This window comes from Vombatus ursinus, unplaced genomic scaffold (assembly GCF_900497805.2).
Source record: "Vombatus ursinus unplaced genomic scaffold, bare-nosed wombat genome assembly UNPS02014810.1, whole genome shotgun sequence".
In the NCBI taxonomy this organism is placed as follows: domain Eukaryota; kingdom Metazoa; phylum Chordata; class Mammalia; order Diprotodontia; family Vombatidae; genus Vombatus; species Vombatus ursinus.
Window position 1 is genome coordinate 29,091,542 of NW_020954588.1, and position 27,414 is coordinate 29,118,955.

Sequence of the window (27,414 nt, forward strand, 5' to 3'; positions counted from 1 at the left end):
AGAGAGAGAGAAAGAGTGTGTGTGTGTGTGTGTGTGTGTGTGTGTGTGTGTGTGTGTGTGTGAAGAAAGCTCAACACTGTTAGGAGAAGGAAGTGTTTTAGTTTTAGAAACATTGAGCTGAATTATTTCTTCTGGCAAACCATGGTATGACATCATTTGCCAGTGAGAACAAGCCCTCTGAGTCACCAGGGCAGTCTCGCACAATCTCTACCTGGAAAAGAATCTCCCCCCATAAGACACTCCTAGCATGGCCATCCAGCCTTTGTCTCTTTTGGAAATGGAATAACTACAACCAATTTCAAATCCCCAGCTGCTCTGACTTCCCCTTCAGGCTTCTCAATGCTGACACAAAAGCAATCCCTTTCCTCCAGTTCCCAACCCCAGCAAGAATGACTGCTAACAACCAGCTGCTGACACAGACTCTTGGATCCTGCAAAGAATACAATCAGTTCAACTTTTAGAAGTATAGTTAACAATATGATGTGTTTAGCTAGAAACAGAGTTTGCTCAGGAATTTAAAAAGTCATAGAACTAGACCCAGTCTTTTTTTTTAATTAATTATTTGAATGTTCCTGTAAATCCTGTTGGGGAGAACTAAATCACATCTCTGGACATTTAATTTAAGTCGTTCATCACTGTTTGGTTTCCATTAATGAAGTAGCCTGAGAAAAACTTTAATATCATTCAACTAATTATGTGTGACGATCCATTGCTTCTAGTTAATCAAACTTCCCTTTCTCGGAATTACCTTTTTCACAAGGTAATTTTTCCAAGAGATAAAGGACAGTCCCTTCTTCAGTGCCATTTGATGCATTGAAATTTACTTATAAATCAGTCTGCCACCCAAAATGCACCAGCGTTTCATCCTTCCTTGGCATCTTCATTTAGCATAATCACAACTTAACTAAGAACATCCCACTGAAGTGGGTCAATAGCAAAAGTCTTCAGGTTCATTCTGGAGAGTAAAACAGGTGGTTTTATTTGGTTCAAGGCTAGTTCCATGAAGGTGAATTGAAGAGGAGAGGAGGGCAGGACAGAGAAGAGAGGGGAGGAAGAGGAGAGGATGGAGAGGAAGGGAGAGGAGGATGGAGAGGAGGGGAGCCGAGTTCCAATGCCAACTCTAGCTTCACTTAGGTATCAACCTACTGCATCAACACAGGTGATGTGTAGCAGAAGCAGTGATTCTGCTTCCATCCAGCATGGATAACATACCCTCTTTTCATTTGAAGGCAATGCGATGGAGAAGTGAGATAACTGACTCTTAAGTCTAGAGACCCGAATTCATGTCCTGCCTCTGACCTTAGTAACTGTGTGATCTTGGGCAAGTCAGTTGATCCACCTGGCGCTTCAGTTTCCACATCTACCATTGAGAGAATTGGATTCAGTCTAGTCTTTTGAGGGCCCTAATGACTCTGGATCTATGATTCTATGATTTTTTTACAAAATAGAATTCTCTATTTAGAAAAAGAACACATTCAATATGTCTTCTGCTTATTAGTGGGGCAGCTAGGTGGCTCAGTGGATAGAGCCTAGAATCAGGAAGATCTGAGTTCAAATCCAGCCTCAAAGACTTATTAGCTGTGTGACCCTAAGCCAGTCACTTAACCCTGTTTGCCTGAGTTTCCTCATCTGTAAAATGAGCTGGAGAAGGAAATGGCAATATCCAAAGATACTCCAGTATCTTTGCCAAGAAAGCCCCAAGTGGGATCATGAAGTTGGACATGACTGAAATAACTGAACAATAGCAAACCACTAAGTAAATATAAAGCAGTTAGAGGTGACTAGGCACTCCCAACTAGGAGGATAAGAAAAGTCTTCAAATAGAAGGAGTTTCCCGAGCTGAGCCTGGAAGAAAGTTAAGAGTTCCAAGAGGTGAAGAGAAAGAGTGCATTCTAGGTGTGGGGAAAAGCCTGTGCAAAGACAGAGCCCAAGAACAGCTGGGCACCAGGATTAGCTGTAATATAGAACACAGACAAGGAAGAACTGCCATTGTCGGGAAAGTAGATGGGAACCAGGTTGTCGAGGAATTTTACAACCAGGCTGAGGAATTTTTGTGTGTCTGTGTCTGTGTTTCCTAGAGGCACTATGGAGCCACAGAAAATTTTTGATCAGGAGAGTGGCATGATTAGGTTCATGGTTTAGGAAAGAGGCTCACAACTTGTTTTTAAAAAATATTTTGATAACTGGATTCCAGTATCATTGCTTTCCTTTCCAATCCTATGTATTTTATTTTGTGCCTTTAAAAGCCTTATGAGAAGGAGGGTGTAGGTTTCAACAAACTGCCAGAATGGTCCCCAACACACAAGAAAGGTTAAAATTCCATGGGTTAGGAACATAATTTTTCATCTAGAAAGAACCAATTTAGTCCAACCTCCTCATTTTGCAGATGAGGAAACTGAGGTCAGGACAATTTGACTTGCCACCAACAGTACTACTTGTCCTCACAGGGCCAAGGGTGTAGAGCTCTAAAGGAAGGACCTGAGTTCAGGAAAGGAATGAACCAGATTTATCCACTCACTCCCTGTGACTCGCTGTGGCTCAGATACCAGAGATCCACTCAGACTTCCTCCCTTTTCTCATCCTCTACCTGACATACAAGGGCTTCTCCAGAATTTTGTATTTCAATTCTGTGAGACTAAAATGACTTTAAACATAGACTATTCACAGTTGATAATTCCCATGACCAATAATAGAAGACTTATCTCCCCACACACCCCCAAAGAGTAAGTCAGCTTTCTCAATGATGTTTAAGTCAGAAATATTGAAGAGAATCTTGACTTGCTTCATTGCCATGATGCCATCAACATACTTGTCCAATGTCCCCCTCTACAGATCTGGATTTTTCCTCTTTTTTTGCCAAATTGACTGAGAGTGCCTTAGAATCACATGAACATAGTCCTAGTGTTTGGAGAAGGCCCATAATTGGAACCTTTGGTCATTTGGCCGGAAGGCCGCAGCTAGGTGGTATAGTGTTGATCTAGGAGTCAGGAAGACTTGGGTTTGAATCTTACCTCAGAGACTTACTAGTTGTATGATCCTGAGCAAGTTTCAGCCTCAGTTTCCTTATCTGTAAAATAATGATAGAAATAATACCTACTTCACAACGTTGTTGATAGGATCAAAGAAGATTATACAGGTGAAGCCTTTATAAATGTTAGCTCTTGGTAACAGTAATAACAGCTAGCATTTATATAACATTCCATACGAAATATTTGTGATTTGCAAACTTTAAAATGCCATATGAATTTATTATTATTAATAGCAATTATTTTAATAGAATTATAGCATTTTAAGGTTCACAAAGTTACAAATATTAGCTCATTTTATAATCACCACAACCAGCCTTGTGAGGTAAATGCCATTATCACCCCCCATTTTGCAGAGGAGAAAATTGAGGCAAATAGTGGTTCAGTGACTTGCCTGGGGTAACACAACTAATAAGTTTCTGAGGCTGGATTGGAATTCGGGTCATGCTGACTCCAGGTGTAATGTTCTATCCACTGAGCCACCCAGCTGTCTGTTATTGAGAAAATATTATCATTATTCAAGAAAATATTCATTGACAAAAAGGAGAGAAAGAAAAATCATCTAAGCAGTTGTCTTTACTAAAGGTATGAGCCTCCCAACATTTCATGACCACCTTCCCTGTTCTCTGTCTTTTTTTGTCTCCCAGCTAACACGAAATCTGAAGGATCACCTGTACTTCCTCATGAACCACCCAAGGTGAAGCCAGAAGAATCAAGGGATATCACCCGGCCTGGTCGACCAGCAGTGAGTTTTTCCCTTCCTCCTCTTTTCTCTCTTCCCTTTGTTCTTCTCTCCTATCTCTTCCTTCCCTCATACAAAAGAGTACTTGAGGAAACTCTCTCTCTCTCTGATAAACTAAAATCTGCACCTGTAAGTCATCAGAAGTGTGGGAGCAGGAGCTCCAGTAAGATCAACCCCATCTTGATCAGTCAAGAAACTAATTTTGTTGTCAATTACTTTTTCCAGCTTTGTTGTCTTTGGAGCTTTTGTTGTCTATTAGCATGTCTATCAGAGAGTGGAAATGAAAAGGAAAAAAAAAACCTCGTTGTTCCTTTTCTCTCCTCTGTAGTTCTGGTAAAAAGGTTTGATTGGGGAGGATGTTGAAAGTCTTGGCCAAAATATGATGCAGGAATAATCTCTGGGCTTCATTTGTCCATGCGATCTCTGGCCCCTAGATCCTCAAGATTAATAGAAGGAGGAAAAGCTGCCTGATTTGCTTATTTCTAATTATAAATCACAGAACAATTTCTTCCTCTTTTTCTCCTGTTACTGCCCACTTGGGAAGTCACTTCACAGAAAGCAGAGTACAGAGATAATAACTAAACAGTTGAATTTAATTTAGGAGTAGTTTCCATGTACCTTCTTGGTTTCCTTGAAATTTTCTCAGGCAAAATAATGAAATCTAAGCCTTTCTTGTTTGGTTTACATTTTTGAGGTTCAAAGTGTGCTAAGATCGGTGCTAAAATGAGTTTGCTGTTCTGTTTTTAACATGCATTGCTATTTTCTCGTATCTTTTTCTTTGTAATTCAACAGCATTATTCTAACTGTTCTGATTCTGTTTCCTAACTATGTTCCTCTGACTTTTTTCCTGTTCTGATCTATTTCCTCTGATGCTGATGAATCTTCACTTATCACAGAGCTATAAGAAAGCTATAGATGAGGTTAGTGATATATTTATTTCACTTGGTCATGGTCAAAGGTGGTGGTTTATAACTATCTGAATTTGTGATTTTGCTAGTGTTGATACTCAGAAGAGGTAAATGAGTTAAAGCTCATTCACTCAGGTAGCAAAGTCTGCCCAAGGAAAGAGTATCATTTTAAGGTCAAATAGCTGATTTGCAGAAATCCCTATGCAGAATCACCAAGCAGAAACCAACACGAGAACCTCACAATATTGTCAGGTGTAGGCAGGGACCCGACAGAAGTGAACATAACTGGATTCACAAAAACTGGTGGTGTGTGTTAGTTTCAATCTGCATGTACTCAGCAGAGATGGTGGGCCTTGGGAAGATGCCTGAGATGCATGGAGTTAGAGGTGCTACAGGGGCATGGAGCCTTTGACCCTGCCAAGGACCGTGTGGTCAAATGAGGCAGTGATTTCCTGTCATCTCTGCCCTGAGTGATTCTGGCATGTTGGAGAGGCATGTTGTATACATCTGACCTTTAAGGATAAGCATTCCTGCTTCTGAAAATATGACAGGTGACCTACCCCACTCCCCATTGGGTGATTAACAGAAATAAAGCTATAGATCATAAAGATTATAAAGATACCAGGTCTCCACCCATGTCTCAGCAGAGTATACTGTAGCATCTAGATAACACTATTAAGAAACTACCCCTGTGTATACTATTATGTCAAGAACTTAATAGGCACTTAATAAATGCTCATTGATTAATAGCACTCATCAATTTTCTTGGATTTAAGAACAAAAAATGTACTTCAGCACTCAACATACATGCTATATTCCTAGAATACATTTGGCACATAATAAATGCTCATTAATTGATTGATTGATTAATAGTGCTAACCAGTTTTCTTCTGAGGGGATTTCAGAGCAAAAACATACTTCAACACTCCAGGTACTAATAAAATTGCTCTGTATGTGTGCTTCAGGGAAAGTTTAGTGACTCTAGGGGGCTGGGTCAGGCGATTACCACCTTAAGCAAAGTGACCTTCTCCACATAATTTTCACAAATCCCAAAGATTAGAACCATAGGATTACTGGGTTTCCCTTGGGAACATTTGCCTTCATAATTGTTGGCACTGGTTTATTAACAGCTAAGCCACTTGGAGGCAGTTAGATGGCTCAATGGATAGAGTGCTGGGCCTGCAGTCAAGAAAACCTGAGTTCACATCTGGCCTCAGACACTAGCTTTGTGACCCTAGGCAAGTCAGTTAACCCTGTTTGCCTCAGTTTTCTCATCTGTAAAATGAACTAGAGAAGGAAATGGCAACTCCAGTATCACTGCCAAGAAAACCCCATGGACAGTATTGGCGTGCTATGGCCCGTGGAGTCATGAGTCAGACGTGACTGAATTACTGAACAACAACAAAAAAGCCACCTTCTTCAGGAACTATTAGGTATATCAATCCATCAACACGTATCTGTTAAGCCCTCTTACCTACCAAGCATTGTGCCTGTTACATACCTCTCACGTGCCTGGAAGTATGCTAAGGATACAGAGACAAAAACATTCTGTATCCTTGAGGATCTAACTGGGAAAATTGCCTGAGCACACGCAGATAGATACAAAGTAGCTTCAAAGGAAATAACAAGGTAATTTCTTATTATCAAAGTCTCAAAAAATGGGCAAAATAAAATCCTCTTGAATGGTAATGCAAAAATTACAATTGATTCATTTTTCAGGAACAAAAGGAATTATTTTTGATTATTTTTTAATGGTCCTGCTGCACATTTAGTTCAGGGACATTCATTTTAGTGGGATACTAATCTATAATTCAATAAACTAATTTCTATGTAGTCTATAACGTTGAGTTGCCACAAAATGATTCATAGCATTAAATCTATGGTGTGGGGTTCCCTGAAACACAAGCCTTAGTGGTGAGGAATCAGGATGGTAACAGAATTGAAGAACTGGACTTTAGTTTTCAGTTTAACCCCCACTTGTTAAAGGTGTGGAAACTGAGGCCCAGAGAGACAAAGTATCTTACCCAAGGTCTTCAAATTTCCTACAAAAATAATGTGATCTACACACACCTTGTGTGTGTGTGTGTGTGTGTGTGTGTGTGTGTGTGTGTGTGTATCCCAGTTATCTAAGGACATGAAGGAAATACAGGTCATCTTGTTTGAACAAATTGATATAATATTTTACAGATGGAAAGGCATTAAAACAGCCCCTATTTAGGTGAGATTTAGGTTAAGCTATATATATGAGGTCTAGGAAGCAACACTGAATTGATCCTATAAAAGAGTAAATCAAGACAACTTTACAATTAAAAACTACCAAATGGCATTGATTGTGTTATCTAAGACCTTTAATCGCCATTTTCCCATGAGTCAGTAATAAAATCACAAATACTTTTCCTATTAAGTAACACTTTCATTTCTCTTTCAAATCCTTTTTTCCCTGCCCTAAGCCTGGGGCGGGCAAGCAATAAAACCTACAAAAAGCTCATTATCTGGAGAAAATTTAAGAATTAGACATCTTACAGTGAGTCCCTAATGCCATGATGTTAATCTCACATCGCATTGTTATTATAACTGGTCTGAAGATGTTATTAAAAGTGATTTGGGTACACAAACTTTCGCTTAAATAGCTAGATTGATGGCATTGAGAGGTCAATTCTGTTTGAGGGTTCAGGAGGGAGGACAGGGAGCTTGGTACTGGAATCTGAGAACTTCCCAGGAAAACTGTGAAATAACTTCTACAGTGATTTTTTGGTATTCTACCAAAGATGATTTCTTATTAGCCCTGAAGCCAAACTATCAGGTACAGTGAGGAAAGACAAAGCTTAAATTGCAAGAACAATACCAGTGTGGTATCATGGAAGGAACACTAACTAGACTGAGAGCCATTGAATCTAGGTTCAAATCCCAACTTTGTTATCTTTATGATTTTGGGTGAATAAATTAACCTCTCTGGACCATGGTTCCCTCAACTATAAAATGATGAGTTTGGATGAGATGATGACCATGACCATGACCCATGGCCCCTTCTCCCTCCTGGTACATGCTCCTATGAGCTACAAGCCCCAACTACAATTTTAAAAGGATTAGCATGTTAAGAAAAGGCATGAGTTCTTGAAAAGCAACATGCTAAATTAGTAGACTTTGGGTGACTAAAAAGAATATTTCTAAACAGTAGAGGTCCTTCTTTTTTAAATTCTGCTAGTTTTTGATTTTTCAACTTTGATGAACACTGAACATTGGAAAAGATTTTAGAATGGATTTAAATAATTGATTGTCATGGCAATTGATGTTATTCCAGTTCACTCATATGGTTATTGGCATTATAGGTAAACTCTTTAAAACCATATTCTCTCTTTGTTCTAATAAAAAGTGTCATCCTAGGTATATACTCTGTAACTTAGCATAGGGTTAACCTGTTTGTCAAAGACCAAAAGCAACAGATTGCAATCTTGTTTTATGATATAGTGTTGACTTGGAGGATCTTCTCCCCCATTATACTTTCCTTTTACATTGCACTGCTTCAATACATTTTTCTGATTCACTTAAAGATCCTTCAGTTTCTCCTCCTTTGGAGAAAGACAAGCCAGTGGGAGTTATTAAGAGGGCAGACTAGTGGGTGAAAGTTGCAGAGGGGGACATTAGATGCCATACAGAGAGATATTTCCTAATAATCAGAGCTATCCCAAAATGGAACCAACTACCTGGGAAACACTAAGCCCCCTCCCACTGGAGATCACCAAACTAAGGCTGGATGACCACTTCTGGGGTAAATTGTAGAGGGGATCCTTGTTCAGCTATGGTTTTGGTTAGAAGACATCTGAGGCTCCTTCTAATTTTGAGTTACTGTTTCAAAAAAAAAACTCTTCAATCCACAATGGGAATACTTTCTATCTGGCCCATGACTTGAGGAGCTAGAGATCAATTTGCATGAATGACCTTCCATGTTCCTATAGGTTCTCCCTGAAATTGAAGCCATTGAATTTAAATACAACTGAGCTCTTTAAAGAACTGTTTTGATGATACCCCTGTATATAGCAGGTCCTCCAGGCTTTCCTTTTAGAATCTTCACTTTGGGGAGTATCTCAATGTCAGTGTGTCTCCAGAGCAAATTGAGGAATCTATAAAGCTTTCTATAACACTGATGTGAAATTAGAGAGAGATGACCATTGCACTTAAGGATATAGTTGAACCATTTATAAACCTGGCCATCTTAAGATCCCCAACCAAAGATACCACCCAAATGTTTTCATTTTCTCAATCTCAAGAAATATAACAGCACTCAACATATAAATGTTCTCACTGATTTTTTTTAAAAGAAATTCTATATCCAGTGGTAATGGATGCCATTGCTAAATGCCATCCCCCTGTAATGCCAAAGGGATGAATTTTAAGACGTTCTCAGATGGACTTCATTACTGTAATCCTACATATGATGAGATCAGCCAATTGGACATGTATGGATTGCAATGAAGAGAGAATATGGCCCTAGGGGAATTGTAAAATTGAGAATTTTTCAATGAGTTTCTTTCTCCCTAATCCCTGATCTCTGACCGAATACAATGGTGCCTACATCGGTCACTAATATAGGGAGGAATGGTAAGACTGACAACCAACATGCTTCTTCCATCATTTGCATGCCTTGTTCCATAGGCGGTCTGACCCATGCAAGTCAGAATGATCATGCTTTTTGCTGATTTGCTTCCCTTTTTTTGCACTGCTATAAAAGCATGTTAGATAATAGATACTTTTTCCCCCAGCCTCTACACACTGCCTGCAATGTCCCTCCTATTGAAACGCTACACTTTCACAGCAGGCTACATGGTTTCATCAGAATCATGGTCAACTGAATAATTTTCCATCTTTTGAAAAACTTGTGTTTACCCTTCTCACTTAGGTATTGTCAGCCAGGCTTTTCCAGAGTATTTTGTTGAAAAAAAAGGAATCTTTATTCCATTTCTCTGAAGGCATGCTCTGCTTTGCCTCCTGATGAAATCAAAGCAGTGTCTATAAATTTGAAGAACTCAGGTTTGGTGGGGGCCAAGTAGCTTCATGGTCTCTCATGGCTCTTCCACTCTATATTGGTCATCATCATGGATGGAACATTGAGTGTGGTTCCATCTTGTTGCTTTCTGTACCATGGCACTCACATTTGGGAAAAAAAGCCATTCCCAAGAGAAGCTGAGTTATAGCCCTAAAGGGTTGGGGAGGGAAGTGTCTCTTACCCCACAATATATTCCAGTTTACTCTGATGGTAACTAAACTTCATTTTTCCCAAATAAAAGAATCATGTATTTGATGCCCATCTAGAAATGGATATTTAGAGCTAAGCAGTCATAATCGAGCTATTGATTTGGGGTAAATATAAAATTTGTTTCATCTCTCCCTCCTTTGTTTTCACACTCTACAAACATGGTTTCCTATGTGTTCTAGCCCAGTCACTATGTTTGTTGACAATTCTCCAGAGCTCTTTCCTTGTTGCTCATGCTACAACATTGGCTTTCAGTGAGACACAAAGAGTTCAAGTCATTTTCTGGGCCCCAACATGTTTCACATGGAGGTCAATTCTTTCTTTGTAGGACCTGACTGCACTAGCCAAAGAATTAAGGGAACTCCGAATTGAGGAAACTAACCGGCCCCTGAAGAAGGTGACTGATTATTCTTCTTCCAGTGAGGAATCAGAAAGCAGTGAAGAGGAGGAAGAAGACGGAGAAAGTGAGACACATGATGGGACAGTGCCTGTCAGTGACATCCCCAGGCTCATGTAAGATGACTTTTAGTTTGCCTTATTTTTTTTTTCTTTTGCTTTTCATTTGGGTGAAGAGAGGGTTATGTCTCTGAAGTGAAAGGAAAAAAAAAGCAAAGAATTGGAAGTCAAGTGCCTACATTTGCTTCTTCTAAGAAATCCACATTTTCACAAGTTTGCCGTCTCTTCAGATGTTTGTATTTCAGTAGGCAGGAGATCTGAGATCACATATCATTTATGCAGGTGACTGTATGAAACCAAGACTTAGGACCGCAAAGGCCTTATGACATCTAACAAAGACACACCTGAAAGAATGGGGAGGGACTCAAATATTGTCAAGGAAGACGCTCTTCCTGTCTTGCTGTGGTAGTAATAATTGATGATAATAAACATGATAGTTAACATTTATATAGCTCTTATCATATGTCAGGTTAAATGCCTTACAATTATTATCTCATCTGATCTTCACAACAACCCCAGGAGGTGGGTGCTGTTATTAGCCCCATTTATATTTCAGGAAGCTGAGCCAGATAGAGATTAAGTGATTTGACTAGCACACAGCTAGTGCATGTCTGAGGTAGGATTTGAACTCATATCTTCTTGATGCCAGGCCCAATACTCTGTCCACTGTGCTGCCTGGCTGCCCCAACATGGAGTCATCATCACCTAGATCTTCAGTGTGTTGTCTTTAAGACCTCAGGCAGCCCAGTATATATATCTTATATTTGGGCAGCACTGAGCCAGTGGACCTGAATTCAAATCCTGCTTCTGAAGTTCATGACATATGTTATTTTGGGCAAGTTGCTCAACTCCCTTGTCCTCCATTTTCCAATCTGAAGGTTTTAGTTGACCCCAAGTTCAAAATAAGTCAAGAATATTCTATGGCACCCACCAATACTGATGAGCTCTTGAGATGCATTAGGAGAGGGATGGTGCCCAGAGCTAGGGAGGTGGTCATTGAAACTCTACTACACATAGTTCAGACCACATCTAGAACACTGTGCTCAGTTCTGAGCATCATATTTTAGGAAAGGCTTTAATAAGATGAACAGCAACCAGGACGGTAAAGGCCTTGGGTAAATCAGTTGAAGGAGCTAGAGATACTTAATCTAGGGAAGAGATTAAAGTAGAATATGAGAGTTGTGTTCATGTATATAGAAGGCTGCCACTTGACAGAGTTGTTAGATTTTTTCAGCCTTAAAGGAAGAAGTAGGAGTAATGGCTGGAAATTACAGAGGTAGATTTAGGGCTAATGTAAGGAAACATTCTAAGAGCATTCCAGAAGTGGGATGGGCAGCCCCTGCAATTAGTCAGTGCCCCTGCACCCTTCCATTCAGAGGAGACACACCTCCTCCTCTGTCTTCAAGTAGAGAGGTAAACTGTGGAAAGGTCTTTGGTTTTCAGTTCTGAGTTTTTCTAGATGGACTCTTTCATCCCTTCCAACCAAGATGCAATCTATAAAAAGCATGTAGGTACAACATCAAGATAATGAATTGATTTCTTACTAAACCAGCTAGCTATTTGTGTCCTCTTTTTTTTTTTTGTTCAGTCATTTTTTAGTCATGTCTAACTTTCATGACCCCATTTGGGGTTTTCTTGGCAAAGATACTGGAGTGGTTTGTCATTTCCTTCTCTAGCTCATTTTACAGGTGAGGAAACTGAGTCAAACAAGATTGAGTGATTTGCCCAGAATCACACAACTAATAAGTGTCTGAGGCCAGAGTTGAACTCAGAAAGATGAGTGAATCTTCCTGACTCCAGGCCTGGCACTTGATCCACCACACCCTTTTGTGTCTTTTATTGTCATTATCTAATTGAAACAACAATATTTTGGCATACCTGATAAAAGCTTTTTCTTTTTTTGGACAAGGCTAATGTGGGAATTTATTTGCTTGATTCTCCATGTTGATAGTAAGTTTTGTTTTTCTTGCCTTCTCAATAGAATGTGGGCAGATGTGGGAGGGAGAGAAATGGGATATGGAAATAAACTAAAAATTGAATTAGAAATAATTTTGGCATACTAGGTGAAGTAACTAAAAATCAGCAGAGTTTACTTAAAGAATTGCATAAAATGGCTGGTCCTCATATGATATAAATAATGCAAGATGGAGCAATTTCATGATTTGGATAACTCCTCTTCAAACCTTAGAGTACCTCAATTTGGCAAGATGTCTGAGTAATGAGTTCTAGTTAACCGCAGAAGGAGGAAGAGGAGAAAGACTCATCTTCCTGAATTTAAATCTGGCCTCAGACAGTCACTAGTTGTGTGACCTTGGGCAAGTCACTTAACTCTGTCTGCCTAAATTTCCTCATCTGTAAAATGAGCTGGAGAAGAAAATGGCAAACCACTTCAGTATCTCTGCCAAGAAAACCTCAAATGGGCTCATAAAGAGTTGGAACACTACAATGACTAAACAAATGTGTCCATACAAAGTAGACCAGTCTTTGATGATAAAATCAATCCTCAGTATTACCTGGTAGGTACAGATGGTTTTGAGACAAAGATAAGAGATATTATGAATGTAGATTTATCCAGTGGCCTAATAAATATAAATTAGTCCTCAAAAAGGGATTTTATGAGTCAACACTCCCATCTGCAGCACCTAATCAAATCTCTTATGGAAATGAATGCTACTACTTAGAATAGATGGCCAAAAAATGGCACTTGTGGCACCAGCAGATGAACTCATGGTGAAAGCATATTCTCTGTGATGTAGGGACTTGTCCCTGTGCACTTGATACACACGCATGCATACATATAATTGCATACCCACACCACCTATTTGTACAGGGCATTACACACGTGCCAGTGTTTATTCAACAAACACTGAAGCCTTACTAAGGTCTAACATTGCTGCGAGTACTGTGGGGTAACAGAAGAAACAAAAGAGCCAAAGTCCCTGCCTTCACAGAGCCCTGGGGGGAATTGAACAGATAAGACATGCAGAAGAATCTTTTCATCAGCAATAAAAGATAGTGTGTGATTAGCTGCCTGAACTGTTGAGTCTAAATGCTAAGGCCCTTTGAATGCAAGGGAGCTCGGCTCACCCGGAGTGGGGGTGGCAAAGGCATTTTTTGTGTGTCATGTCCAAGGACAAGGTTTTTGTCATGGTCAAGAACAGAGCTAATAGACACTGCAGGCCAAGGAGAATCACTCGCCTCAATGGCAAGCCCTCTGTGATGCATCTACACAATCAAAATCCAAGTGGAAATTTAATACTTCGGAGGATCAAACCCCCGCTGCTCAGCCACTGAGAGTGACCTGCCTGGGGCCGCCCCTGAATTGGATGGACGTAGCCAAAGTCATGCTAAGAAAACAGGTCATTCTTCTCTCTCTAGGGAGCTGCATGTTCAGCATGGGAACAGGCAGCCAATGTCAGACAATGAAAACTCTTTTAAATGCTCATGTTCCTAAAATATGGAGTGCCTGCCAATGGCCCATCCATCTGTGCCTGGTATTATGGCACTTGCTATGTAGGGAAAGGTAACACGATAAAGAGAAACACTGTGGCTTAGTGGCCATAGCTGGCCTTAGAGGCAGGAAGATCTAGGTTCAGATTATGCCTCTGATACCCCTGGGTGTGGCCAAGAACAAGTCACCTATCAGTGCAACTGGGCAGCCGTCAAATAGGAAGTCACAGACAAGTTACTGCTGTGCATCAGGGAAAAGATATTCCACACCAGGAGTTCCCCCATGGGGATAAAACATCAAAGGGGAGGTGGGGTAGGAAGAAGGAGACAGGGACAGCACGTCTGACATCATGAAAACTTGCCCAGCAGGCAGGTCTTTAGATATTAGTTGTAAATGAAAGGCTATAAGCAATTAGGTACACTTAGGAACTCAATGTTCAAATTTAGATAATTGCCTCTGTCTAGACGATCCACATTCTCTTTTCTTACTGGTAATGATAATGATGACAACAACTCTTAAATATTTGTGGAGCACCCTGCAAATATCATCTTGTTTCATCCTCACAACAACCCTGGGAGGTAGATGCCACTATTATCTCCATTTTACAGATAAGGAAGCTGAGGCAGACACAGGTGAAGTGACTTACCTAAAGTCCTATGGCAATTAAGTAGCCAAGGCCGGATTTGAACTCAGGTCTTCCTTACTCCAGGTCCAGAGCTCTATCCACTATCTTACTTAACTACCTCTGGTAGCAAGCGCCTTCCACTCTTGGGCTTGACATCCCTGAAATGTTTCTTCTTTGTGCCCATAAGAGGCATAAAACACACTTGTTCCTTGCAGTATTTCTGTAAGTCTGATTTGATTAAGGGGAAAAAAAAGCATTTCTATGTCCTCTGATCCAAGGGACAAACCATGAGATTAGAATGGCACCCAATGGACCTTTCATGTTTGTTAAATGAATACTTAAACAAAAGATATCTAGTGGGTAATAAAGACCCAGACAAATGTGGCCATGAGGAGAACCAGTGGAGTAACCCATCTCCTAAACACTGATCTCCTGTTGCTGTTGCAGAACAGAGGTTGGTACTAATATGGCATAGACTCAGTTTGAAATTTGGCAGAAGGCCTAGTCCTGATCGTCCACAGTGGTCCAAGCCATTTCCTCTGCCTGATTCTCAGTTTACCCACATGTAAAATGGGTCCTTTAGTCATAAACATATCATGGTGTAATAGGAAGAGAGGAATGGGCTAGAGATGCAATACCCTTGGAAGCTGTGAGAGCCAGGGCAAGGACAGACTGCTCTCTGCCTCATTTCCTCATGCATACAACACAGTGATTGGTTTAGAATATACCTTCTGGCTTTAAAATCAATGATCCTATGACCCAGGTTCAAATCCAGACTATCAGTTACTAGCTGTGTGACTATGTGATAGAGTAGAAAGAACATTGGATTTGAAGTCAAAATCCAAATGGGTTCAAATCCTGACTTGACCATTCACTATCTATGTGATCTTGAGCAAGTCCTTTGCCTTCTCTGAGTCCCAGTTTTCTCAACAATAAAATGAGGGCCCCTGACTAAATGGCTTCCAAGGTCCCTTTCTGCTTTAAATTTATGGACTAGTCACTGTAAAATGGGGATTGTCATTTTACGATTCTAAGTCCAAATAAGTCATCTTGAATCCTTTTGCTCTTCAAACTATACTATGGCTAGTCAATCACCATTTTTAAAGCGCCTACTATGTGAAGGGCACAGCATATGATATGGTCAATCACCATTCTTAAAACATCTATTGTGTGAAGGGCATAGCATATGCTATGGCCAGTCAGTCATCATTTTGAGAGCACCTACTGTGTGAAGGGCACAGTGTATGCTATGGCCAGCCATTCATCATTTTAGGAGCACTTACTGTGTGAAAGGCACTGTGTTTTGTACTCCAAGGCACACAAAGAAATAGATCCAGTCTCTGCTCAACTTTACACATCATCTCCCCCATTGGAATGTTAGCTCCTTGTGGCAGAGACTGGTTTTTTCCCCCTTCTTTGTATCCCTAGTACTTAGTATAGTGCCTGGAACACAGTAAGTGCTTAATAAATGCTTGCTGACTGTTGACTGATGGCCTTTTCTCGAGAAGACCTTATTCTTTTTCTTCATACTGTATTGTAAAGCTGGCATTAGAATTAAGTCTCACAAAAGCCAACCACAGCTGTGCTTAACTAGCTGTAGCTAAGAGGGCTGGTTGAAAAAAGCCTAACTGGCATCCCATTTAACAGAAACCCCACTTAATTGAGTTTTCTGCCATCCTCATTACTGTAAGAGTCAACTCTAGGTAGAAAATTGCCTTGGACTGGAAGAAGTTATTTACTGTATGTGGGTTAGAAGAAAATGTAATAATAAATATTGTTCCCTCCCCTCTGGCAGACCCACAGGAGCTCCAGCAAGTAATGAACAGTACAATATGGCGATGGTTGGAACCCATGGCCTGGAGACCTCTCACGCAGACACATTTAGCAGCATTTCGAGAGAAGGAACTTTAATGATAAGAGAGGTGAGTTGGGATGAGAAATATATATGGAATGTGCATGTGGTTTTATCTCAGAGTTGACACAGACTGTGCATACTCTGTGTAAGCACAAAAGGGAGAGAGAAAAGGCCACTCATAAATGGATGAGTGATTTTAATTGTCCTTCTCCCTCTTTCGCATATCCCTCTATGCTTTGACAGCATGATTTAATTACCATACACCTTATTCTTCTGCAGGAGATATGCATATGTGAATGCAGAATTTGAGCCTGGGGATATGAAGCAAGCATTCACAGCTATGAAACATCTCCCTAAAAGGGGACAGCTGGGCCTTTCTTGACCCCATTCCATCTTTTTTTCAAAGTCTTTCTTATCTATTTACCAAAGACAGCCAGTAGTTTGAAGGAAGAGTTATCCAGTCAGTTGAACAGGAAAATTGTACCCTTTCAGTGGCTTTTGCTGAAAGGACCAACTACAGAGAACTATTGAAGGTGTCTGATGGAACTGACCTTAGCACAGATGTGGTTTTGTTGGGGGGTTTTTAAACTCCAATCACATCATTTAGTTTGGCAGGCTACATACTTGCTCTCACCTCCTTAGCAAAAAAAAAAAAGGCTACCACAATTTTCCTGTTATCCAAGCTGGCCCTTTCCTTAAGCTGTGGATGAACAAACGGGGTCACTCCTTGCCAATCCCCAAACCTACCCCACCAGTGGTCTGTCCACCCTGCCTCAGTCACCACCACCAAGCATCCCAAGTACTCCAGGCAGAGTGCAAAACTTCAGTTATGGAAAATTCTATGTGCAGAGGATTCATTTTCATTTTTCATTTTTTAAACTAATAGTTTAAAAAAGAGGAATGTTTTCTCATGTTTGTCTTCATTCCTTTCCCACTTTACCAGCATTCAAAGAAGCAATATCAGTCAGTCAACAGCACTTATTAAGCCCCTGATTTGGGTCAGGTACTCTGCTAGGTACTGGAGATAAAAACAAGAATGAAACAATGCCTGCCTTCAAAGAGCTAACATTCTACTGAAAGGGGAAGTAATGGATACACATAAGTACCTACAAAATATATTAAAAGAAATACAAGATAATTTGAAGAGGGGGAAAGAAGAGGGACTATTAGGAAAGGGTGTCAGGAAGGACTTCATGTAGAAAGCCCAGGATTGAGTAAACCCAGGATACTAAAAGATGGTAATAAAGGGGAGAATGCATTTCAGAGATGGGGGACAATGCACAGACTGGCTTTGGAGTCAAAAAACTTGGGTCCGAGTCCTGACAGACACATATTGGCTGTTTGACACTGGGCAGCTAGCAATGGACGGGAATCTCTTGAATGATAGGAGAGCCAGACAAGAGCTCTGTGGAAGGCAGATGTATGGTTGTAGGGAGACTGATGCAAGGGTGGCTTTCTCTAAAGGTCTGCATTGCCTGCTGAGGCGTTTTTTCTATGGAGAGTGTTTCATTCAATAGAATATACTGTAAATGTAGTCATTTAGCATTGTGCCTAGAGCAGGCAGGCACTATTTATTGAATTGAATTCAATCAAATATCAGCATAACTGAAGGGCTGGGCATTGCTAATGTCTCAAAATCAATGATGGCTGCATTTAGGACACTATCTTTAAAGGCTTCCCCTAACATTTTGGGCGTACCTATGCCAAGTGTCATAGACCATGACAATGAGTCTCTCTTAATCACTTGGAATCCACAATGTTACCTATTTCCAAAGTCCATGTTTTTTTATAATAAATACTAGAGTAAATATCTATTGAATCACCATAATTCCTTACCACAGATTCAGATAGAAGACAGGTCAAATAATGTCATTGTCAATTTCATCAACAAGTATTTATTAAGTGATTAGTAGATGTCAGGCACTGTGCTGACTATCAGGATACAAAGAAAGGCAAAAACACATTGCTCTCAAGGAGCTCATTCTAGTGGGGGAGACAGCATGTAAACAACTACGTATGACATAAAAGATATAAAACATACAGGGCAAATGGGGGGTAATCTCAAAGTGAAGGAACTAACAATTGAGGGGAAAGGTCTCATCAGGAAGTCAGATTTGAGCTTGAAGGAAGCCAAGAGTCAAAGGGGATGAAGCAAAGGATTCCAGTCATAGAGAGATACACAAAATAGCAAGTTGGTACAACAGAATTAGACTACAAGGTGCTATTCATTTTATGCCTCAATTGCGTCTGGGCAGACATTCCTTTGATATTATATCTTTGACAGGGCTTGTTCTGGGTAGTTCTTCATTAGTAATATGCTATAGTGTCCTCAGTTCAATGTGTCTTTAGGTTACCCACAACTTAAATTCTTCAGAGTGTAGTCTTCCATATTTCATACTCATGAAGCAGCTAGATGGTTTGGAAAACAGAACATTGCATCTGAAATCAGGAAGATCTGAATTCAAATCCTACTTTAGACACTTACCAGCTCAAAATAGCCAAGTCACTTAACCTTTATCTGCCTTAGTTTTGTCATTTATAAAACAGAAATAATAATAGCACCTACTTCCCAGGGTTGTTGTGAAGAGCAAATGAGAAAATATTTGTAAAGCATATGCAAACCTTAACACACTATATAAATGCCAGTTATCATTGTTATTATTATTATTCCCAGAAAAATGTTGGTGTTAAAAAAAAATGATGGCCCTTTGTTTCAGAGAGAAGCTACAGGTCATTAAAAGCTTTGTTCATATTCCCAAGTACAATACAGCCTGCCCTCCTTTTTCTGAATTTTGGACTCCAAACTCATTGTCCTTCTACAGAGTCTTTCCAAGATACATGGATGGGTGATATGGCCCCATGAGCTATTCATCCAACTGTATGTCATAGTCTTGACAATAGAGCTAAACCAGCACATGTTTGTTTGTTTGTTTTTCTCTTGGAATGGAGGTATAAATAACAAATGAAAGACTAGCCAACCAAATACATTACTATATATATATATATATATATATATAAATTATTCATAGTGACAATAGGATTTATACTGGGTACCCAAGCCTGGCTCAATTTTATTTAAAAATTAATATGGCCATATCAAAAGGTGCAGAGATGCCTTTAATGAAATCCAATATTCATTTATGATTTTAAATAAAAATTCCAAAAAAGAACAGGAACAGAAGCATTTTTCCCTCAACAAAATCAAAAGGACCTACATGAGACCAAGAGCCAATAATATATGCAATAGAAAATCAAATGTTCACCACCTCTATTTGACAGCACTGGAAATGCCAGCAATCACATTTAAGACAGGAAAGAGATTATGAGAATAAACGCTGGAAATGAAGAAGTCAAAGCATCACTGTTGACAGATGGCATGATAATGCACCTAGAAAATCTAAACATCTAAACAGAAGAATTGAGACATTAAATGAGCTCAGGAAAGTTACAAGATCATATGCTTTTTTGCATGGTAACAATAAAGGCCAAGATGACATCACTTTGTTTTTAAAGAAAACACAATTTACAAAAAAGACATTAAATGGTTTGGAATTAATTAACTTTCCCACACATATATATATGCATATAGAAAGAAAGAGATTTCACATGTATAACTTCTATGAAAAAAAAACTATATTGGCAGAAAGAAAGATCTAATATTTGGAAGGAAATTCAGTGTTTATGGATGGGTCAAATCAACAAAAAAATATGTTCTCCAAATTAATTAATTTGATGCAAAGTCATTCAATGGAGGATCTTTATACAACTGAATTTTTTAAAAAGAAATTTGCACAAATGAATGGGCAAGTATAAGAGACACTGTAAAGAAGAAAAGGCTAATGAAAATACACTTTTGTTTGTAATTCATCCTAACCTAGAGATGGTACAGTAGACAGAGCATTGGACCTGATGTCAAGAAGACCTGAGTTCAGATCTGCCCTCAGACACTTAGCCGCGTGACCCTGGGCAAGTCATTTAACCTCTGTTTGCCTCAGTTTCCTCAACTGTAAAATGAAAATGATAATAATAGCACCCTATCTTGCAGAGTTGTTGTAAGGATTAAATGAGATAATAATTGTAAAGCATTTAACATAGTGCCCGGTTCATAGTTAGCGCTATATAAATGTTAGTTGTCATTACTATTATTATTGTCATCATCACCATTGTCATCAACATCATCACTATCCTGACCTCACGGCAGTTGCAGCTGGCCCGGGGGTACCAAACTTAAAATATTAGCTGACAGTCTTCCTGTCCCCCATATTGCCTGCCATCATCTTCAGATATTCTCCTAATATTGAACCTTTTAATAGTATAATGTCTCAGTTACTCTTCAGTTACTTGAACTCCAAGGACCCCCATATCAAGTTTATTTCAGCCACTGGCTGTGGTGAAACCCTCAGACCTTGCTATTCAATATGATTCAACAAACATATACGAAGCACCAGTGTGTTCCAAGCACTATGCTAGTTGCTTGAGATCTATAGATTAAGACATGAAAAATAATCCCTGTTCTCCTTCCATTCTACCAGAATCAGAAGAGCTAGGTTCAAATCCTGATTCTGCTACATACTGTCTGTGTGACCTCAAGTAAAGTATTTTATTTCTCTGAGCCTTTCTGTAAAATGAGGGGGTGAAACTAGATAATCAGGGGAGTATGAGAACTCTTTCCAACTCAGTAGACCAGGAAAGGCTTCAGAGGAGGAGATAAATCCTGAGCTGAGCCTTGAAAGAAGTTAAAAGTTCCAAGAAGCAGAGGAAAAGAGGTATTTCGGACAGGGAGAGATGGAATGCCAACTTCCAGGGACAGCAGGCCTCTTTGGCTGGCACATGGAGGGCATAAAGGGGGAAGCCTGTGAAAGAAATCTGGCCAGGTAAGTCAGAGCCAGATGGCAAAGGGCTCCAAATACCGTGCTAAGTAAGGTGTTTGTATTCTGGCTTAGAGGCAACAAGAAACACTGAAAATTTTTGAACATTGCCAGACCTAGGCTTTAGGAAGATTATTTTGGTCACTATTTAGAAGATGGATGGAGAAGGGAGAAACAGGGAGACCAACTGGGTGGCTGTTTCACTAGTCCATGTGAGAGCTGATGAGGACCTGAAATGGGATATACGGTGGCTGTGGGAGTGGAGGAAGGGGAGAGATATGAGAGATGTTGAGCAGGTACAGGAGGTAATACCTACAAATGACATTGTAGGTGATCCACAGGGTGATGAAGGGACATGGAGGAGGAGGAAGAGAAATGACAAAATTTGAGAGGAAATGAGATATAGTGGATGGAGTGTCAGACTTGGAGTTGGGGAGATCTGGCTTCATATCCTGCCTCTGATACTTAGCAGCTGTGTTGTTGTTGTTTGTCTGTCATTCGTCATGAAGGTGATGTCTTGAGTTGTGCATGAGTTGGATTTGAGTGAGGCAGAGCCACGCAAAGTCATCAACCTCACTCTCTCCTCCAGAGTCATTGGAGTCCATTGGCAAGATGAAGGTCAAAATACCTGGTGATGCCATGTGACCTGGGCAAGTCATGTAACCTTAAAAGAAGCTAGGATGCAGAGAGGAAAAGGGAAAGAGTTTAAGGCATGGGAGAGTGCCAGAAAAATGCGCAGGAGTTGGGAAATGGGGTGTCATATAAGAGGAACAGCAATGAAGCCAGTGGCATTGGGTCACAGAGTATATGGAAGGGATAAGGTGCAAGAAAACTAGGAAGGTAGAAGGGGGCTAGATTGTGATGGGTGGTAGAAGCCAAACAGAGGATTTTATATTGGGTCCTCTGGAGATCATAGGGAGCCACTGGAATTGATTACATAAGGAGATAATATGATCAAACCTGTGATTTAGGAAGATCAATTTGACAACTAAGGAAGATAGATTTGAGTGGGAGGAAGCTTGAGGCAAGGAGACCACCCAGCAGGCTATTGTGATAGTCCAGACAATGAGGGCTTCCACCAGGCTGGTGGCAATGTCAGGAGAGAAAGAGTTGTATGTATTATGTAGGTAGAAATGGCAGGACTTGGTATGAAAGATAGAGTTGTTGTTGCTCATTCGTCCTTCATTCTTGAAGAGGACCAATGTCATCACAAGACTGTGGAGTGAGGAGTGGAGGATCACAGTTAGGTTGTGAGCCTGAGTGACTAGGACAATGATGGTTCCCTCAACACTCACAGGGAGGTTAGGAAGAAGGGAAAATTGGGGGAGAAAATGATGAGTTCAGTTGGATAATATGGAAACCCTTCACCAATGGTCCCATTCTTTTGCTTAATTTCCAGTTTATTTCTTAAAATGTAGTGCCTGGAACTTAACAGCATAATTCAGACTGATCAATCAATAAGCATTTACTAAACACTTACTCAATTCTTGGCCCTGTACTAAGCCTTGGGGTTGCAAGACAACGAAATAGTCACTATCTTTAGCAACTTTCTGTATCTTGAGAGTCTTAGCATTTGTTGGGGGGCCAAGTAAGTGACTTGCCCATGGTCAGTATCAAAGGCAAGATTTGAACTTTAACTCTGATACTGGTCCTCTATAAATTATGCCTCTCTGCCTTTGTAATTTTATGTGTTTATTTTATGCCTTTAAAACATTGTTCTTAGAAGGGGTCCATAAGCTTCAGTAGACTGCCAGAGGGGCCCAGGACACAAAAAATGGTGGAGAACTCCTGGTGTAGAGGGAGAGAAGATACCCAATACAGACACAGAAAGATGATAAAATGAATTAGGATTAAACTTCTTACGCTTAATTGGAAGGTGATGTTTTCAGCTCTAAATAGTTAACCATTAATGGAAACTGGACATGTACCTTGTGAAAAAAGAAGCAGAGAAATGCTGCTCTTTGGTGCTGTTTTTCTTTCATCAAAGTATTCCAAATGATGCATATAAAATATTGGCAATTCTGAGAAAGTCATCAACCATTTTTAATGTTTCCCAGAAACAAATGATTCTGTTGCATAGATGCTGGCTTAAAGAGCTAGTCATTAGTTGGCTTACACCTTGTCCAATGACTTTGATGGGACATGGGCAGCGGTGGGAGGAGTGTCAGAGTTGACACTGAATTTCTTCTGATGGAGTCTGCCCTTCTTGGTGTTTGCTGTGCTTGACTTGACTCTTTAAATCCGCATGATAGAGACAATGAAGGATGGCTCCATGGTGTTGGCTTTGCAACTGGGGTAACTTCACTTTCCCTTTTTCTGTTTTGTTCCTCCACAGTCATCCGGAGAGAAAAAACGTTCCGGGCACACTGATAGCAATGGTTTTGCTGGTCACATCAACCTCCCTGATCTGGTGCAGCAAAGTCATTCTCCTGCAGGGACACCGACTGAGGCCCTTGGGCGTGTCTCAACTCATCAACAAGACATGGATTCTGTGACTGAAGTAGGTTCTGGAGCATCTAGGGTTGATCATTTGCCTACTCTCATGAGTGCACTAATGGCCTCTTACCCTCTTCTGGAGGTGAAGCTTGCCACATTCTCTGGAATTATTTCCAGTTTCTTTTCTCATCGGAAAACTTGTTCCATTGTTGAGAAGAGATGAAAGAAAATAGTGGAGATAGAATAGCTAGCGTTTAATCACTAAGGTTTGCAAACCAATTAACATCTAATATCTCATTTGATCTTTGCAGCACCCTGGGAGGTAGATACTATTATTATCTCCATGTTAAAGAAAAGGAAACTGAGGCTTAAAGGGATTAAGTACCATGCCTAGGACTATTTAGCTAGTAATTGTCTGAGGGAGGATTTGAAATCAGGATTTCCTGATTCCAAGTCCCCTACTCTATCCTCTGCACTATCTATTTAACTCTAAGCTTATAGAAAACTGCTGATCTGCACTGATGGAGGGAGTTTTCACAGTGGAAAGTCTTGACAAGGATGAAATCATAAGTCTGCCATAGTTTGCCAATCCCTGCTCTAAATCATAGTCTTAGAGCTGGAGAGACTCTTTGAATCATCTACTCTTTCCCTTCTGATTCTGTAGGTGAGTAGACCAAAACCAAGGAAGGTTCCCTAGGTCTTCAGGGACAGCCAAGTCATAAAACCCAGACTTTAAGACTCCTGGTCAGTCCAATGCCAACCTGTGATGCTTAAGATCACTACAGTTTAAAGGTTTTAGGACCAATATCTGAGCTGCATGTTTAATGAGCATAGCCAAACCGGATTTCATAAAATGCTGTTGATAACATGTTTGGAAAGAGAATCCCAGTCACTAAGTGTGCATGTCCTCAGAAAGATCATTATACAAACTTGAACTTGTGGGGGAAAGAAGGGAATTGAATATCATCTTTCCAGTACACAAACCTTCCTAGGAAAAGACAGAATAATGTCTCTCATTATGCAATGCTCACAAACCAAGCATTCTGGCTGTCCAATGCGACTGGCTAAATAAGTTTATTGCGCTAACTTGATTTTTATATGTAGACCTAAGAATCGTAAAACAAGGCCCCAAACAAAGTGTTTCCAAAGTGTTTTCTCTCGTTTTCAACCTTTCCACCAGCCCTTTTATGAAACATGTCTCTGAACACGTACTTCAGAATTTAGTGTTATGAAGCAGATGAGACCAGCTCCCCCTTAGGGTCAGGGATGAGTAGGGACGCATCCTCTGGAAGCTTGATGCCAGAAGAGCAGATGTTGAGTACCCATTGAGGACTATTTAGCTTCTGGATGCTGTTCAAATCTGGCCTCAGACACTTACCAGCTGTGTGGCCCTGGGCATGTCACTTGACCTCTGTTTGCCTTAATCCATTGGAGAAGGAAAGGGCAAACCACTCCAGTATCCTTGCCAAGAAAATCCCATGGATAGTATGGTCCATGGGGTAATGCAGGGTAAGACACTACTGAACAACAGCAAACTTCTAGAATCATGGAAGGGGGGATGGAAGGTCACTGCTCTTGGTTATCATTCCCTTCTTTCCAAACGTATGCCTAATCCCCACCTTCTATTCCAAAAGTGGAAAATCCAATCCATTCTTTACCCTTCTTCTCACAAGAGTTAGGGGGAGTAGCTAGGAGGTGCAGTGTATAGAGTGCTGGGCTTAGACTCAGCTCTTGCCTCAAATACTTATTAGCTGGGTGATCCTGGGCAAATCACTTTATTCCTCCAGCCTCAGTTTCCTTATCTGTTAAATGAGGGTTTTGGCCTTCAAGTTCTCTTATAGTTGTAAGTCTGTAATCCTCTGATCTATTGAAATACATAGTTAAATTCTCCAGTTCCACTATCATAATTTTTATTTCTCAACAATTATCTCCCTTTTAATATCCTCATTTTCGTCAAACTTTAGAGTTTTTGTTCATCTTTATTTTATGCATTTATGCATTTGAGGGGCAGCTAGGTGGCATAGTGAATACAGCACCAGCTTTGGAATCAGGAGGACCTGAGTTCAAATCTGGCCTCAGACACTTGACACTTGTTGTGTGACCCTGGGCAAATCACTTAACCCCAATTGCCTCACGTACACACAAAAAAACTATTTTGAGAATGGATGGGTCTACAGGTTTCACCAGACTCCTAGAGGGGTCCAAGATACACAAAAAGGTTAAGAATCCCTGATAGTTAAGATCTCATAGGTTTGAAGCAATGGTACTGAGGAGCCATTTACTAGTCCAGTGGAACTAGACTAGAAGAAACCAACTGTTCTATCTGGGGTGAAGGGATTGGGGACCCCACTGGTCATTTTTTCTAGCCACAACTTGCCAAGAAGACTTTCTTATAAAGGATGAACAGAACCTGCAAAAAAAAAATGTGATATGCACATTTAAATGGTGATCAAAAATTCTAGATTTTTTTCTAAAAATTAAAAATTTCAGGTTTTATGAGTAATGTTCAAAAGATAAATTTGATGCATGAGCAGTAATTTCAAGAACATGGATACTTTTAGGGGGAAGATGTATACATATATAATACACACCCATATATATATATAGTATATATGGTATATATAATTGTGTGTAATATATGTATATAGTATATATTCTTATCCATGTATGTTGTGTCTCCTCAATAGAATGTAAGCCCTTTGAGGGCAGGGGCTGTTCAATTTTTGTCCCCAACACCTTGCACAGAGTCTGGCACATAGTAGTGCTTAATACATACTTGAATGATTGATTTAGCTTGGAGAGAAGTCAAGCCAATATTACGGCTGCCGTTAAAATGCTAAATTTGGCCTTTTTAAGTATAAGGAGACATTTAGAATCAAGATTATTTCCTATGCTTTTCCTTTCTTTGGTGTATTGGCTTATTTTTTTTTTTAATTCTCTTCTTGGTAATCTCTACATAGATCATATATGATTTACCAAAAGAAAGAGATGTTTGAGGCATTACATGATATATATCTCTGTAGTTATTTCAAGACCATTGATTTCAGACATGGGATCAGGGTATTCCACTTCCTTCATTGTTGCAAATCAGAATCCTTCCATGCTTTAGCAGGTAGGAGAGGCAGCAGCTAACAGAGGATGGAATACTTGCTTTGGACTTAAAAGCATCCCAGTTCAGGTGCTCAGTCTGTGAGTTAGAATCCATGCTCCACAACTTATTACCTCTGTCAGTCAAAAAGCATTTATTTATTAAGCACCTACTATGTGTCAAGCATGAGGCAGATAGGTGGTGCCATGGATAGAGTGCCAGGTCTGGAGTCAGGAAGACTGCCCTTCCTAAATTCAAATATGGCCTTAGACACTTACTAGCTGTGTGACCCTGAGCAAGTCCCTTAACCTTGTTTGCCTCATTTTCCTCGCCTATAAAATGAGTTGGAGAAGGAAATAGCAAACCACTCCAGCATCTTTGCCAAGAAAACCCAAGTGGGGTCATGGAGAGTCAGACATGACTGAAAAATAACTGAACAACAACAAAAAACATGACAAGTACTATGCTAAGCACTGGGGGTTCAAAAAAAGGCACAAAATGGTCCCTTCTCTCAAGGAGTTCACAGTCTTTTGTAGCCTAGGCCTCAGTTTCTTATTCTGCCACATGAGAGAAGTAGTCTGGATGAGAATGACCCTACTAGCTCAAATCCCATGATCTTATGCATTTATGAGTTGCTGTGAGAGAGATAGAGAGAAGAAGGAGAAGAAGAAGAAGAAGAAGAAGAAGAAGAAGAAGAAGAAGAAGAAG

General features: G+C 40.1%; 1 protein-coding gene across 5 annotated transcripts in view; it reads left to right on the top strand.

Annotated features, from left to right (window-relative positions):
• Nucleotides 1–27,414, top strand: part of TNIK (TRAF2 and NCK interacting kinase) — a 415,560-nt gene that overhangs the window by 361,784 nt on the left and 26,362 nt on the right. For all 5 annotated transcript variants that reach the window (XM_027875754.1, XM_027875755.1, XM_027875758.1 and 2 more), the window contains 4 exons: nt 3,674–3,771; nt 10,256–10,440; nt 16,255–16,381; nt 23,518–23,682. In XM_027875754.1, coding sequence (XP_027731555.1) covers nt 3,674–3,771; nt 10,256–10,440; nt 16,255–16,381; nt 23,518–23,682 — 575 coding nt within the window. The remainder of the gene's footprint in view (nt 1–3,673; nt 3,772–10,255; nt 10,441–16,254; nt 16,382–23,517; nt 23,683–27,414) is intronic.